General features: G+C 36.7%; 1 protein-coding gene across 2 annotated transcripts in view; it reads right to left on the reverse strand.

Annotated features, from left to right (window-relative positions):
• The window catches only part of adam12a (ADAM metallopeptidase domain 12a), a 113,535-nt gene that overhangs the window by 13,571 nt on the left and 84,118 nt on the right, over positions 1–15,846 (reverse strand). For both annotated transcript variants that reach the window (XR_014032097.1, XM_081392828.1), the window contains exons 12-20: positions 12,340–12,517; positions 10,437–10,526; positions 10,030–10,225; positions 9,806–9,914; positions 7,516–7,714; positions 4,328–4,405; positions 1,552–1,660; positions 1,317–1,452; positions 233–359 (exon numbers count right to left, since the gene is read on the reverse strand). Coding sequence is in view for 1 of the 2 variants with exons in the window: in XM_081392828.1 (XP_081248954.1) it covers positions 233–359; positions 1,317–1,452; positions 1,552–1,660; positions 4,328–4,405; positions 7,516–7,714; positions 9,806–9,914; positions 10,030–10,225; positions 10,437–10,526; positions 12,340–12,517 (1,222 nt within the window). In the remaining variant the exon portion in view is untranslated. The remainder of the gene's footprint in view (positions 1–232; positions 360–1,316; positions 1,453–1,551; positions 1,661–4,327; positions 4,406–7,515; positions 7,715–9,805; positions 9,915–10,029; positions 10,226–10,436; positions 10,527–12,339; positions 12,518–15,846) is intronic.

Raw genomic sequence — 15,846 nt, forward strand, 5'->3', positions numbered from 1 at the left:
TGATAAAAATGATCATTCTAGAAGAAAATTTCAGATGGCACTTAGAGGCTTTTGCATCTGAACTCTTCATATATATATATGTGTGTGTGTGTGTGTGTATGTATACGTATGATATGCAAATGAGTGATGAGGGAGGAGAGCAGAAGGTACACACACACACACACACACACACACACACACACACACACACACACACACACACACACACACACACACACACACACACACACACCTTATATATGCTGGCACTTTGTGGTAAAGCTGTAGTCTGACGTTGAGGAGACGTTCTGTACATCGAGTGTGTTTGAGTGCCAGTGTGTGTGTGAGCTGGACTGTTCAGCCTGTTGGGTCCGACAGACCTGCATCAAAGTAAAAACAGAAAACACTCTTTAGAAAAAAAGGTTGAATGGGGTTCTATATACTCAACTCAACTCAACTTTTATTTATAAAGCACTTTCAAAACCATTAGAATGGACAAAATGCTGTCCATAAGTAGTAAATAACTCTAAAATACATAGAAACATAAAATTACATTAAAATATGACAACAAACAACAAATCACTCGCAGTTCTCAGACCTATATATAGAACCCTAGTGTTTTAAAGAACACTTTATGCCAAAAACATTCAATAAGGAGTGACTGCATAATACTTTCATGTTAATGGGTTGTTTTTTTCTAGTGATAAAGTGTACGAGCTGTTTAATAAAAAAAAAAAAAAAAGCTTTTTTTTCTAAGAGTGACAATGTAGGACATTGCATTAATGATGTGAATTATTGAAATATGTATGGTTATGGCATTGCAATCATGTGCAAATTAACCCACATTTACATATCAATGCATATTCAGAATTTGTGGACTTCCTCTCCCCAGATTCACATTATGAACTACGGCAGTACACAGAGTTTAGCCAATCACAATGCAACTCATTTACATATATAATTCTCGACGATAGAGAAGCAAAAACAGTTCTAAGGGTCAGAAAATGGTCTTGAAAAACTAAATTATTTCTATAGTCCACTTTTGTCATTCTACTAATTATAAGTAACTTTGCAACTTAACTAACTCTCATTACAGTATAAGTAGACTGTTAGGGGTATGAGGGTTAGTAAAATAAGTTATAGTTGACATGTAGTTGCAAAGTTACTTGTAATTAGTGGAATGTCTAAAGTGGACTAACAAAATAAAGTGTTGCCATATTATGACTTTGTGAACTTCAAAAGGAACAAAACTAAATACTGTTATCTCCTTTTATATTTTAGCATGGCCTCTTGCTCCTTCAGAGTGATTGTTAATTTCAGCAGTGCAGGTTTAATACCTCAGTTTTTCGATGGTGTTCTTCTTATTGCTGAAGAACAGACTGAGTAGAGTTTTCCTCTTAATGCACGCGATTATTCCAACACACAGCAGACACAGAAACGCCACCAGGATTCCCACCGTCACACTGCTGCTGTCTGCATATACAGACACACACACACACACACACACACACATCTGTGAAGTGAACAGACACTGTTGAAGAGCAGGACAACAATCACACACACGTTTAATACCTGCCGGTCTCATCGGGCCGCTGTCCATGCTTCCTCCAAATCCAGCTTTATCACAGAACGGAGGAGCCCACAGAGCCTCACAGTGACAGTTCTTATTATTATTACAAACCTGCGCACAAGACAACAGCACAGCAGTAACATCACACCTGTATTAATACTCAGATGGATCTACTTTACATTACAGAAAAATTAAAGAGCTTAGGTTTAGCTAACAGATATAAGAACACCTTTCAATGTAAATAAGAGAAACATTTAAAAAAATTACACTATATTGACTATCATATATTCTTATTTAGAAAGAATATTTATGTAAATATGCAAGTATTTCTCCACTACCTTTGCCAAAGCTGTAATTTTTTTATATATATATTATTAAATATTTTATATATATATATAAAACGAATAAATGTAAGAATATGCAAGTCCACTACTTTTGCCAAAGCTGTAAGAAAAAAAAGATAAATAAATATAATTATATATATTCAGTATGTATATATATATATATATACACACACACACACACACACACACACACACACACATACATATACATACATACATATATACATATATATATATATATATATATATATATATATATATATATATATATATATATATATATATATATATATATATATATATAATAAGAAATATATTTAAGAATATTTATGTAAATATGGAAGTATATGTCCACTACCTTAGCCAAAGCTGTAAGAAAACAATAAGATATATAAATATGATATATTATTATTAAATAATATATATAAAATAAGAAATAAATGTAAGAATATTTGTGTCAATATGCAATTATTTGTCCACTACCTGTTCCAATGAAAAATAAGATGTATAAATATATTATTATTAAATATTATAGTTTAAACGTGGTTGATTATCATGGAAGTAATTACAATGACAATGTAAAAATGATCAATGGCCCTAGGTTTAATTTTAAATAAGATGAAATATTACCTGGACATATTCTCTTGAACAATTTAATTGCTAAATGTAAAATGCAATTCTTTTTTACCAACTTTGGTAGGAACATGTCTTCATGGTCTACACATGTGTGTTTGCATGCTGTAAGTCTCAGAGAGCACCTCCTCAACATCCACCAAACACTCAAACACTTCCTTTCTTCTCCATTTGGCAGCATTTGTTTCTGCTTCTTCTCTCTTGGTGCTGATGAGCTGCAGATGTTGAACATCTTGATCTAATCTGGAGATTCATGAGCTCATTCATTGACGTCCACTATCTGTTTCTCACTATCTCTGCACAAACATGTAACCTGTTCCTCTGGAAGGCTGCTTTTATTGTGAGATAATGCTGGAGCTAATACACATTCGCTGCGTCAGGTTTCGCCCCCCAATATTTACACAGATCTCATCTGGACTCATTTTTACAGTAATCTATGCAAGCTTTTCCTAATTGAATGAAGATTTTTAAAAAGCAGGAACTCGTACAGGCGATCTAAATGTGTAAACTATCACCAGAAACAGAGCGTGGAAAAAAAGCTTTCCAACTAGGATCCATCATGAACTTGCAGACACATCTGCCAGTTCATAAAACCTACCCAGACTAGCCTGTAGATGTTTTTTACATGCACATGATCAAACAGGTCATTGGGTTACGTGGAAAAGCACCTGTCACACAAACATGAAGATGCATCATGATTTTTGTCCTCAGATTTGTATTGTAATGTGAGGAATATTCCTAATAGATACTAACAAGCTCCACAAATTACGCTCATTTGTGATAATAATATAAATGTCTTGCTACTCTTTAAAAATAAAAGGGCTCTTGCATAGCTCATAAGTGAGTGTTTGACAGCAGAAACCTGATGAACGGCACTGTGAGCTGGACATAAATGAGGTTATTGAGGCTGATTGATTGACCCATTCAGAGGGACAGTGGGAGAGATCGTATGCTTCTATGTGTGTGAGTCTTACATCACAATACAGAGAGAGAACCACGTGAAATATAAGTGGCTTTTAGTTGCATTCAAGTCATATCAGAATTACTATAATTATGTTCAGCATAACACAGAATATTTCTAGAAACCATATTTTGAATAAGCAAGACATTTTCAATTCTCACTCTGAGCCTTTCCATTCAAGAATTCACAACAACAACGGAATTACTATAATTTTGTGTTTCTAACTTGTAAAAATCACATTCACATCATATTCAAACTCATAATTATGAACGTTCAATTTTGAAAATTTGAAATTGAAGCACAATTTGTCATTAAAGCTCTGACTTTAACCATTGATACGTTAGCAGTTAATGGTAAAAGTAGTTACAGCACCTTCAACGCATATTTCTGTTCCATATTTTCCATATGGGTTCTTTTTTTTATTTAGTTGCAGAATGTAATTATATCATCGCTCAGCTCTTTATATAAAGTTGGATATATAAGTAACCAACTTTATCCACATACATACAATATATTCATGTAAAGCGATATATAATATATAGCAAATCTCAACTGCTTATATATATATCAGACTCATTTATGAGGACATTGTGTAATTATGGTAATCCTGGCATGAACGCCACATTAGATTCAGCAAAGATCCCTCATGTTATCAGGAAGGTTTCTCCACAGCATGGGCTTATTAAGTTGATATGCAAGTCTATGGAGATGAAGCTCTCACGATAAGTTCAGATTGGTTTCCGGGTTACACATGAAATGGTGTTCGCCAACCATTCAGATATATTTCCAAGTGAAACTGTGATGTTGTAAAGACAGTCAGACGTTGTGATAAAAACTCACCCCATGTCCGCTGCACTTGTCTGAACAGTCGTGAACCCCGAGCACACTGATGTTCTGACACTGTCTGTTTACACACATCTGGAGACGCACAGAGAGACACTTTATTTAGTGATGATTGTGTCATCAGCTCAACTCCACCCAAACATACTGTCATCCAGCAATGATCCATCCAAATGGAGGAAATTTCTTGTATGTGTCACATGCAATTCAGTTTGACAGACATTTACTGGTTTACAACTTCATTTCTGTAATACTGTGATGTCAGGGTAATTTCCAGTTATGTCAATGAGGACACTTTTTCCTTAGTTAACAACCCTGATTTCATTTGGTGACTCAGTTCTGACTAAATGTGCAGTTATTGCAGTTTACCTTTGCATGGGAGCAAAGACTTCTTACTGATTTTGCTTTATTCTACAAATGAATTATAATGATAACAGATCAGGGTCAGAAATAAACTAGGGATTGGGGTAAAAATGACACCAAAAGTGACAAAAACACGCTAGATATTTACAAAGCATGGACAAATAATACCACCATATAGTAAACTCCTTTTTTTTGTTGCTGTCGTTTTGCCATGATGTGACCTTTGACATATTTCATAATACACTATTATAGGCATATTTTTAAATCTATAATGAGCCTAATTTACATTTTAAATGTGACGTTTTGCATCGAAAAGAATGAGAATGAAATTCAGCACATTTAAAATTATTGTATGTGGTTAATGAAGATGCAGGTTTTTGAGCCACGCTGTTGTAAATGTTTAGTGAATTTGCATGCATACATACATATTATGGGTAAAAATGCTCCTGAAAATCAATTCTACAGAGCAAATATCGTTAGGGTTGCGCGATATGCTCCATTTTCGTATCGTCCTATCGTCAGCCTGTGAGATCGGCGATACACGATATTATCGTGAGGGGGCGGGGCTTACTCATCAATTTGCTTGTTTTATTACTTCGTTTTAAATGAGAATCTTTTTCTTTTGTACTAGCAAAGGTGGAGTGTTTATTAATAGGCTAAATCAGGTTATTTCCTGGTACAGTGAGGTAAAAAAAGATCCTAATCATTCTTGTATCTGACTCGGAGTATTTCAACATGTCAGCGGGAAATTTACGGACACACTATCCTCTCATGCCGTTACAGATCTGCAGTATTTTGACTGTAGGCTTCTGCACGAGATGTGAACACGTTTTAATTTCTTGGGTCAAGAAAGAGTCGGAGTCTGCGATATATGTCCTCCTACCAGTGTTCTCTCTGTCTGGATGCACTTCACTTATGCGCACCGCACTTCAATAACACAGGTTAGGCCTATTGTGTTTTAAATGGCAGGAGAAATCAGAGGCAAAAATCTAAAAGTCGATCGGTTATACGCCTACTTAAACTTATGACTTGACTCTGATTAAGGAAAACGGGTTAATCCGTTTACATGACCACATGCATTGTCAGTTTATTCAGCATAATCGAGTTAATAACGTGCATGTAAACGCGCTCATTCCCTGAAAACGAAAGCAGAAACGGACTGAGCTTTCGCTGCACTAACGGCGCGTTCTCTCAGAGACGACGGTGGATAACGGTAGGCTACAGCAACTATATTAATTTACTGGCTTAATATTTCTCTTGAGGACTTACATAATTGACAGCGAAAAAATTAGAAGAATATTTCTTGTTAAACAAGTTTGAAGTTGCTTGTGATTTTCACAGATGGCAGAGTTTCACAGATGCTTTGTGAACTAAAGACTTTTATTAGGCCTAGGCGGCCTATATCATTTTATTGATATTATTATTATAATTAATATTTTGTAATTGTATTGTTTTTAGTGTTATTAGTGTCATTAAAATTTTGTTAAAGTGCTATGGAAACAAAATAGTGACGAACAACGATGCCGCGTCTTCATCTTTGCTCTGTATAAGAATGATGCCTCTGTTAAAACAAGCACTCTTGACAATTTGTGAATGGATCACCTTGCAATGAAATTTCGTTGTGGGATGTAGTTTTTTTTTTTTTTTTTTCTGTTTTAAAAACATTTTCTTTGAGGAGTCCTCATACGCGCGTGATGTCGCAAGTGTGGTTATGTGGTGATGTCGTTATGAATTTAGGCAAGGCAAATATAATTGTAGTTCCTAATTAATTTAATAACTATACTAGCTTCATAATAATAATAATGATTTAATACATTAATGGAAAAACGAGCCAATTATCGTATTGATATCGTCAAAGGCATCTGCCATCGGCGATATCTCTGTCTATCGTCGATACACGATACTATCGTCTATCGGCACAACCCTAAATATCGTCCCTTAATATATATATATTAAGGGACGATATTTGGGTGGAACGGTACATGTATTCGTATTGAACCGAAACATTACGGGCATCACGGTTCGGTGCATAAATTTTACATGGAGAATACATGGTATAAAAATAAATAAAACTCGCGTGCAAATTAATTAATGTGATGCGGAACTACTGTTAGATATGCGGGTTCTTTAGGGAGACCTAATCTGCGGGCGTGATCGAAAAGTCGCAAAGTGTTTACTTATATTTGTGTGTGTGCGTGTGTGTGTGTGTGTGTGTGAGGCGCGGGCGCGATCGAACAGTGGAAACAAAAACATATGCCATCATTTTGTTTATACAGGACATCATTCAAACTGCAAAGTATTTAAGTTACTGTTAATAAAAATTTTAAGGTAAACAAATATATTCATCTGAAATTTTGCAAATTAATGTTCAATTCATTCAGGTACAATTACCAAACATATCTCAAAGTCTTTTTGTCTTTTTATTAATTTAATTAATAAACTAATTATATAAAACTATTGTCAGTGCACTACAAATAAACTGGTTTTATGCCTTTACTTTATTAATAAAACTTATTTAAAAAATACAAGGCTTAAGTAATTATTTTCCTTTGGTGGTCCAGCCTGAGACATGCACAAGCCTTCTGCATTTTTGTTTTGCTTTTCCCTCCATTGTACCGAACTCGCACCGAATAATCGTATTATTATTATTACTAATAATAGTAATACTCTAGCAAAAGAATAGCAAAGCAATTCAACCCATTGCAGTCCTGATGTTGTTGATCCACAAAGGCCTGATTAGAATAAGCTTGAGTTAAATTAAAATAAGTTTTTAGTAATGGTCTGATTTGATAAATAAACATCTTCTCATTATTTACACTCTTTACCATGTTTTCTCCACATTTGGTGCCGGTGAGCACGAGGCCCGGATCCGGCATGTCGTCTCCCAGGTACACGTGAGTCCCGCGGCAGAGGATACGCCCGCCCTCCTGGAGTGGGATGTTGGTTTCTATGGAGACGGCATTGGTGCCGATCACCGGCCGGTTGGCTCCGCCCTGACACTGGATCTTCCCACATTTAGCATCCCTGGAAAACAACAGCAAGAAAACGTTTTGAAATGCAAAACATTTTACAAAGGAGATTGGAGAATATAAGCACATTCGCTATACCTTTTTTTAGTTAAAAGAGCCTTCAATATACAGTCAAACCTAAATTTACTTCAACATTTCTCACATTATCACAGTTTATTAGCTATAGTTTAGAAAATGACAAGAACTCAGAGTTGTCAAATCAGTTGATATTTCACTGGTTTTGGCCATCCTTCTGTTTAGACTGTCTCACAAATGAATTATGTTGAATATCTGTCAGTGTTAAATTTAACTACACAATTAGATAATACCAATTTAGCTCAACCAATTACTAAAAGCAATGTTTAATTTTGTTCAGTCTGTGGTGCAAAAAGCTCACATTAGCAATTAAAGAAAAACACATAAGCAAACCACGGTCAGGTCAAAGTGACTGAATAATATTTGGTCCCAAAAGTTTTATAAGTTTTACTGGTAGTCACTGTATGAAGAATATTTGGGTATAATGTGTCACAGTTTACTTTATTTTGCTCTCCTCACTTACATCATGAACTATAGTGTCCTGCACACACACTAAAGTGATATCTGGTGTCTGAATAATGTTTGGTTTGACGGTATATATAATTGTATATGTATTATTTTTTTTGCATTTTATTATTTACATCTAGCCTTGTTTTTTCCTTGCTGTCCGAACTGACCCGTGACCCATTTCAGGGTTGTGACCCCACAGCTGAGAAGCACTCATTTAAAATTTTGTATAACATTTTTTCCATAGCTAACAGATCCTATGTTATGAATTATCCAGTTTCCCAGACTGACACATATGCCGTGTTTTCACAGCACTGAAGTGTGATTCCTCCACAGAGGATCATGGTAATGGGACATACATCTTTGATTCCAATGCAGCCAAAACATAGAGAAATAATGAGGCATCCTCTCCAATGAAGACCAATTACTGCATTCACAGGGCAGTTTCTCACGCAGTCGAGTCCAAGAAGAGAGGCAGACAGTCAGACAGACAGAGAGCAGAACGTGGCTCAGGTCCCTTTGGCCAAAATAAAGAGTCATTAGCGTCTGAAAACCGTCCGTTCCCCGTTTCTCTCTCCGTATGTCCACTTCAGTCATTACAGTGATTACTTCATCAAGGATATGATCCGTGAAGCAGCCAATTTGAGCTCAATTAAAACAAAATGTATGACGGGTGTTACCTGCAAATGCTAATTACTGTGACATTCTCAATAGGCTTCTGTTTTCTTCCACTTGTAAGGGTTCATGTTGTTATTTGTCCGGCTGTAGCGCTTGATTTCTCAGTGGATTGATCAGTCAATAAAGTACAGGACGAGAGGAAAACGCATTACATTTAACGTAATTTTAAGAGAAAAACACTCTCACTAAATAAACACTCAAAGGATTTGAAGGCTCTTTTCATTTTCTGGCGTCCTGAAGTGAACTTTCTTCCAAAAAATCTGAAATATACAATACTTAATTTAGCTGCAAATCAACAACCATCTGCTGCAATATAATAATAATACAAAAATCCCTCATGTACTTGTGGTCATTTCAGTTATGGAAGACAGGGGCTAGTTGTCACACTTTTTACACCAGTGAATATGTTTGTTTTTTGTAAAAGTCAATTTCTGTTACACAAACCTTAAAGTCTTGGCTTCAAAAAAAGCTCTTGAAGTTTTGTGCCCAATATCGGGGCATGTCGTCACAAAAATAAAAAAAATATGTTTTTACAATGGAATCTATGTATTTTAGGCTAAATCTAAACAATTATGAAACAGCAAAAATATAAAAAAGTAACATACAAAAATATAAAACTATTGGTTATATATAAATATATTAATTATTAACAATTTCTGTAATAATATTCCCAATTTCTGTAAAAATAATTTTTATAATGGTGTTTGTCATCAAATAAAAATTTTCACTTTGACTTTTTCACATTTTTCAGTTATTTTGGTTTTTCTTGTTTTGTTTTGCAATATTTATTTATATTAATAATGTATAATGTATATTCATTACTTCTATATATAAACTCACATATTGCTCCAGCAATACTGAACTCAAAGTTGATATTTTCTCCTACCGTGCTTCACATTTGGCAAATGACCCCTTTGCGTCTTTTCCACAGTTTCCGTACGGATCTCCCGCCGAGTTGACTCTTTCGAAGCAGATTCCTGGAGCTGGTTTTGCACCTGCCAAATGCACACACATTTCTCACGGAAAGGAATTGACATTACTGATGCGTACGAACTGTTTTCACAGATGCAGCCGTGGCTCCTCCAGGCCAGCGGGTGTCGCTGTACTCACCCTGTCCCCAGAGTGTGATGCACTGCTGCTCGTGTGTTTGGCAGATGCCGTTGTAACAGTGCCCATCTACACCCTGGCAGGTGTGTCCGTCGTGCAGGTAGACGTTAGCAGGGCAGTGTGGGTCGGCGCCGGTGCAAAACTCTGGCAGGTCACAGGAGTTACTGGATTCACGGCACGGAGTCCCTGGAGGCTTCAGCTACACAGACAAACACATCATGATCTATTTATATGAGTCCTTTCATCTCAATTTCTTAATGTTCCTGGCCTTATTGCGAATGATTCATCAGTGCATGTTATTCTAAATAATACAAATCAGTATTGCTTTCGGATAATGTGGACTTTTATTTACTTATTTTGTAAAATAAGTGCAATAAATAAGGTGAATTATGATGGATGTCACGAGTCACCTGACAGTTTTCACAGCACTGTCCATGCGCACACACAGCCTCCTCCTTCAGTGTGCATGTGCTGGCATTACAGCAGGGATTCAGACACTCCTACAGACACACAGATTCAAAACAATTCCATGATTAAAAATAAAAAATAAAAAAAATGTTTTCTACATTGATAAAAATCAGAAATGTTTCTTGAGCAGAAAATCATCATATTCGAATGATTTCTGAAGGATCATGTGACACTGAAGACTGGAGTAATGATGCTGAAAATTCAGCTTTGATCCCAGGAATAAATGACAGTTTAAAATATATACACATAGAAACAAATTTCAAATTGTAATATTTCACAACATTACTGTTTTTACTGCATTTTGATTAACTGAAAGCTGCCTTAAGGCCTTTGCACACTGAGTCCGAAATTATCGCATGCGTTTTTTTGCTTTCATGATTCGGTGGCTCTGAATTGTCAAAACACCGTTCAAAATGCTTGCTACGGATGCGAAAAACGCAGAAAATCGAACCTGATTCGATTTTTTTTTATGACGGACGAAAGTTTCGGAGGCAGTGTGTAAGCGTGATTGACATAACGCGAGGTCATATTTATTTTTTAATGTGCGAAAATTTTGGACGCTAATTTCGGACTCAGTGTGCAAGGGCCTTTAGTGAGCAGAAGATTTCATAAACATAAAATAAATTCTTACTGATTGCAAACTTTTTTAAGTTATTGTACATACTTTACTCTTTTATTTACATACTTTACTATTTTTATTGTAAAAAATAAAAAAAAAGTTGCCAGCCAGCGCCAGCATGTTTGATCTTTTACACTGAAAAAAAAAAAAAAAAAACTAGGAAATGTGCATTTTTGTCAAAGACTACAACATGCATAAGCAATGCTTTTATTGCATGTTTCTGCTTCTTCTTCACCTGTGTTTTGATGCAGAGGTTCTGTACTCTTTCAGAAGAGACTGCCCTCTACAGTATAACAGTGAAAACTCTGTCTGCGTCGAAATTACATCCTCTCTTGAGTAGGTGCTTATTTTGAACAAGTAATTACTTCACAATCATTCTATATAGTATGAATGTGTGTAGTATGAATGCAATCTGGACGTTATACATTCGCCATGTTGTCATTATCATGTGACCTCCCAGAGTCATGACAGAGACTGATTATAACAGAAACGATTTTGCAACAGATTTTGCACAATCAATGATGTTTTGATAGCTTTATGCAGTGACAGCATCCTGGGCCTAGTTTTTCTGGCCATACACCACATATCTTTTCTATATTTAGTACGGAGAAGCTGCTTTGAAACAATCTGTATTGTATAAAGCGCTATAAAAATAAATGCGGGGTGATAAAGGTGTAGAAAACTCCAGAACTTTGTCCTAATTGAAATGTGACTCAAGTACATTTGCATATGTGTACAAGACTTTCAAGTACTTGAATAATTTCCCAGATGCTTCTTTCTGACTGCTGACTACGTGGAAATTCATGTGACATAAATTTAAACATGAGCATTGTTGATGGATGCACACACACAGAACATTGTTATGTCCTTGCTATGCTACACTGCACTGCCAGCAACGTTTCAGCAAAGACATCAATGAACAGATTTAACTCCCCAGGAAACACCTGAAGCGCTCTGACACAAACACAGGCTTTTCTCTGCTGTCCTCTCCAAAGCTCCCGGTCCGGTGTGACAGATGCGTCTCATTCCCAAACCACATCTTGTGCTTCTTCTCACAGCACGCTCGCAGAAAACACTGGGCTGCAGAAACTGTTTATTTCGCGACTGCTAATGATGCACGACTCACTGGAGAGAGTGGAAATGTGCGGCACTTGTGGGAAACATGTAAACGTCTGAATGAAATATGTTTTTACACACAAAACACACACACACAGGCTCTCATGTACCTCCACATCTCCGCAATCACACTGCTCTCCCTCCTCGACGTATCCGTTTCCACATTTCTGGCCTCCGTAGAGCACTTTCACCTCCGGCATGTTGAACAAACACATGCCCACTCCTTTCTCCAAGCTCGCGGCTAGATCCTTCTTACTGCACGTACTGAAGACTGTAGGGAACGGGTACCTGAAAGAAGAAATATGACCTCAGTGATGATTGGAAAGAAAACTGACAGTTCAATCTTGTGATATTCAACATATGCACAAATAAATGGACCAATCAGCCAGTAGAACTAGTGCCAAGGAAATTACATCATCCTGTCCCAGAGGGAAAAAAAACAGCGAGATAAGAGATATTTATGAGTCCTGGGCCTGTAAAAAAATTCACACTGACTGCATTCACCAGCTTCTCTGAGCTGTAAATTGGAGACAGCGGGAAGTGTGTGTGTGCGCACTAACACTTCATATTACACATGGGCTAGTTTAGATTCATTTGGACTGAATTATCCAACAAACCAAGATTCTAATAGACTGGTTTGTGTTCGTTTGTAGTGTTTGTGTACGCAAATATCACTGTTACAACCTAGAAACCACATAGAAACAAACATACAACTACTAGCAACACCCTATCAACCACCAACAAGACACTAAAAACCACTCAGATCACCAAATCAACCACCAACGACATGCTAAAAACCACTCAGAACACAATAGCAACCATTCACAGAGCCCTAGCAGCCACATAACATCTTAAAAATCACTCAAAAGCAAAACTACTGAAAATACCATAGCAACTCCCTAGCAACCACCCAAAACAGCATAGCAGCAACGATACAAAATGTGATAAAACCACCATAGCAATGCTTCAGCAACCACCAAACAACATTTTAAAAAACACTGAGAACATCACAGCAACGACCTAGCAACAGTCCACAACAGCATCGTAGAGGTGGGATTTGTATGTGCAAACATCTTATTTTCTTCAGAAAATGTAAAACTATAGCTCTTATGTAGCTCCGCCCCTTTGCAGCGCTGCGCTCTCGTTGTGTTCTGTTTTCCGGTTTGTATTTCCACAGCATGAAGGTAAGAGCTTATGGATTTTTTTATTTTTTATTTAGAGAAACAGGGACAGCGTACAATAAACATTAACCTCAAGGGGAGAGATGCATAGTACCAGGTTTTAGCTCAAGAGCTAATTTCCACCCGTAGTCCCTGGGCAGGCTGATGTTATAATATAATACATAACACATCATACATACATGAATAATGAAATTTACATTGACCATATAAATAATAAAAAAATCAAGTCTTCACATGCACAACAATCAGATAAAGAAAAAAACACACACTTACACACACACACCCATACACATACATACATACATCCGGTCACATGTGGGTACAAATTTGATTTGACAAGAGTCATTTCTTTACCAGGCGTGAGAACGTGTAAAAGTTTGTGCTTCTTATCAGCTCTGTAGGCAACATATTCCACTGACGAGCGGCCACACAAGAAAAAGCATAGTTTCCAAATGCTGTCCTGCGTTTAGGGATCCTGCATTCGCCTCGCACTGTAGATCTAGTGGCTCGAGCTGTTGTTTCAGAGCCCAAAAATATGAACTCTTTTAGTGGAGGAGCAGCGGCGTCATGGAGGATCTTATACATCAAACACAGATTTGTGTGGATTATCAGATTTTCAAAGCTGAGAATTTTGTGTTTTACGAGGATATGACAGTGATGGAATCGACTGCCTTTCTTATCATGAATCTTTAGAGAACTAAATTTATGAATAAACCGCTCGTTTTAAAATCTTTCTGGTCTACTGACATTTGTTATGACATCCGCTTCAAACAATAAACAGGTACCTATTATGCCCCTTTTTACAAGTATAATATAAGTCTCAGGTGTTCACAGAATGTGTCTGTGAAGTCTCAGCTCAAAATACCTCACAGATAATTTATTATACCATGTTGTAAACACCCAATTTCTGGGTGAAAGGAAAAGCATGCTGTTTTCGTGCATGTATCTTTAAATGCAAATGAGCCGCTGCTCCCCACTCAAAAGGGGGAGGAGCCTACAGCTTGTTCCCTGGATACTCTTAAAATTTTTTTAACAAAACTTGATTATCATCTATATTGCGGTCACGATCATGTGACACTGCAGTTCTTCATCATCATGAAAGTTTATTATCTGCATGCGATTTAAAGCCATATCAGTTTAAACTTATGATATAGCCTATGGTTTTCCGAACGCTTCTGAAGCACAGAAAGCTGGATGTCAGACGACGCTTCCCGTGAGTATTAAACTAAGTTCTCTTTCACGTCTTATTGAGCTTAAACTGTCAAATACACAAAATGTTAAGTCAAAAACACACAAAGTACACATAAACACAGTCGGTTATGTCCGAGAATGTAAACAGCAAGTAAAGAAATCACATGTGTATATTAGATCTGTGTAGTAAAGTAAAAGCAGCGTAATATATAGTACCTATTGCTTGATTGAATAACTTCATTAACTTTAATAAGAATACATTTTTTTCTTGAATGCTGCTGTTAAATGCTCTGGCGAGGAGATAAACATGGCGACTGGTTACAGATCATTTAGGGCGGGTCTATGCTAATAGTCTGTCAGCAATTGTGGGCGGGGCTTAATCATATGTCACGTCACATTGCTAGAATCTGCAAACAGCTTATTCTGAGACACTGCTTATTATTTATGGGGATTAAAAAAGAGTGGGTGGATTTTTACTATGATAGAGTGGTTGTGTACACACACAGCCAACATAAATTTATGTTCGAATCAAATGTTCAAATTAATATTTTGCATAAAATTGCTTTAACTCTACAATAAGTAAATAGAAGTCTGTTTGCACAAGACACTCAACACTGGGTAACACTATACAGAAACACTTCCACGGATGGTGTTGATGATTTCACTGCAATCACACACACACAAACACACACACACACACACACACACACACACACACACACACACACACACACACACACACACACACACACACACACACACACACACATACACAAAGTAAAAATGGCCCACAAATCCACTCAGAATATCAATGCTCCCCTGCGGAGCATAACAAAATATTTAGCCGCAGCGTCTACATGATGAAATCTCGAGTTTACAAACAGCCCAACTCACAGCCAGAGACTCTGGGAGAAATTACAACCCACATTTCTGACTGACAGCGACATGAGAGCTCCCAGCGAGAAGCATATGGCACATATTATGATACTGGACTGATGAGCTCATGATGGTGGAAACCATCTGTGATCAGTGAGGGTCTTTAGGAAGATTTAGTGATGGTGATTGCAGGATCTGAACTGAATCATTGGTTTCATTAACACACTGAATAACATCGATAAACATCCTGAAGGATTAAATCAGTTTGATTGATTGAGATACAACATATGCTGTTGAACTGGAGGTTGAGTATTAAACACCCAGACACTCATAGATGTTCTTACATCCTTATTATTACTTATCCTAGTA

The sequence above is a fragment of the Scardinius erythrophthalmus genome (assembly GCF_964197995.2).
Source record: "Scardinius erythrophthalmus genome assembly, chromosome: 18".
Taxonomy (NCBI): domain Eukaryota; kingdom Metazoa; phylum Chordata; class Actinopteri; order Cypriniformes; family Leuciscidae; genus Scardinius; species Scardinius erythrophthalmus.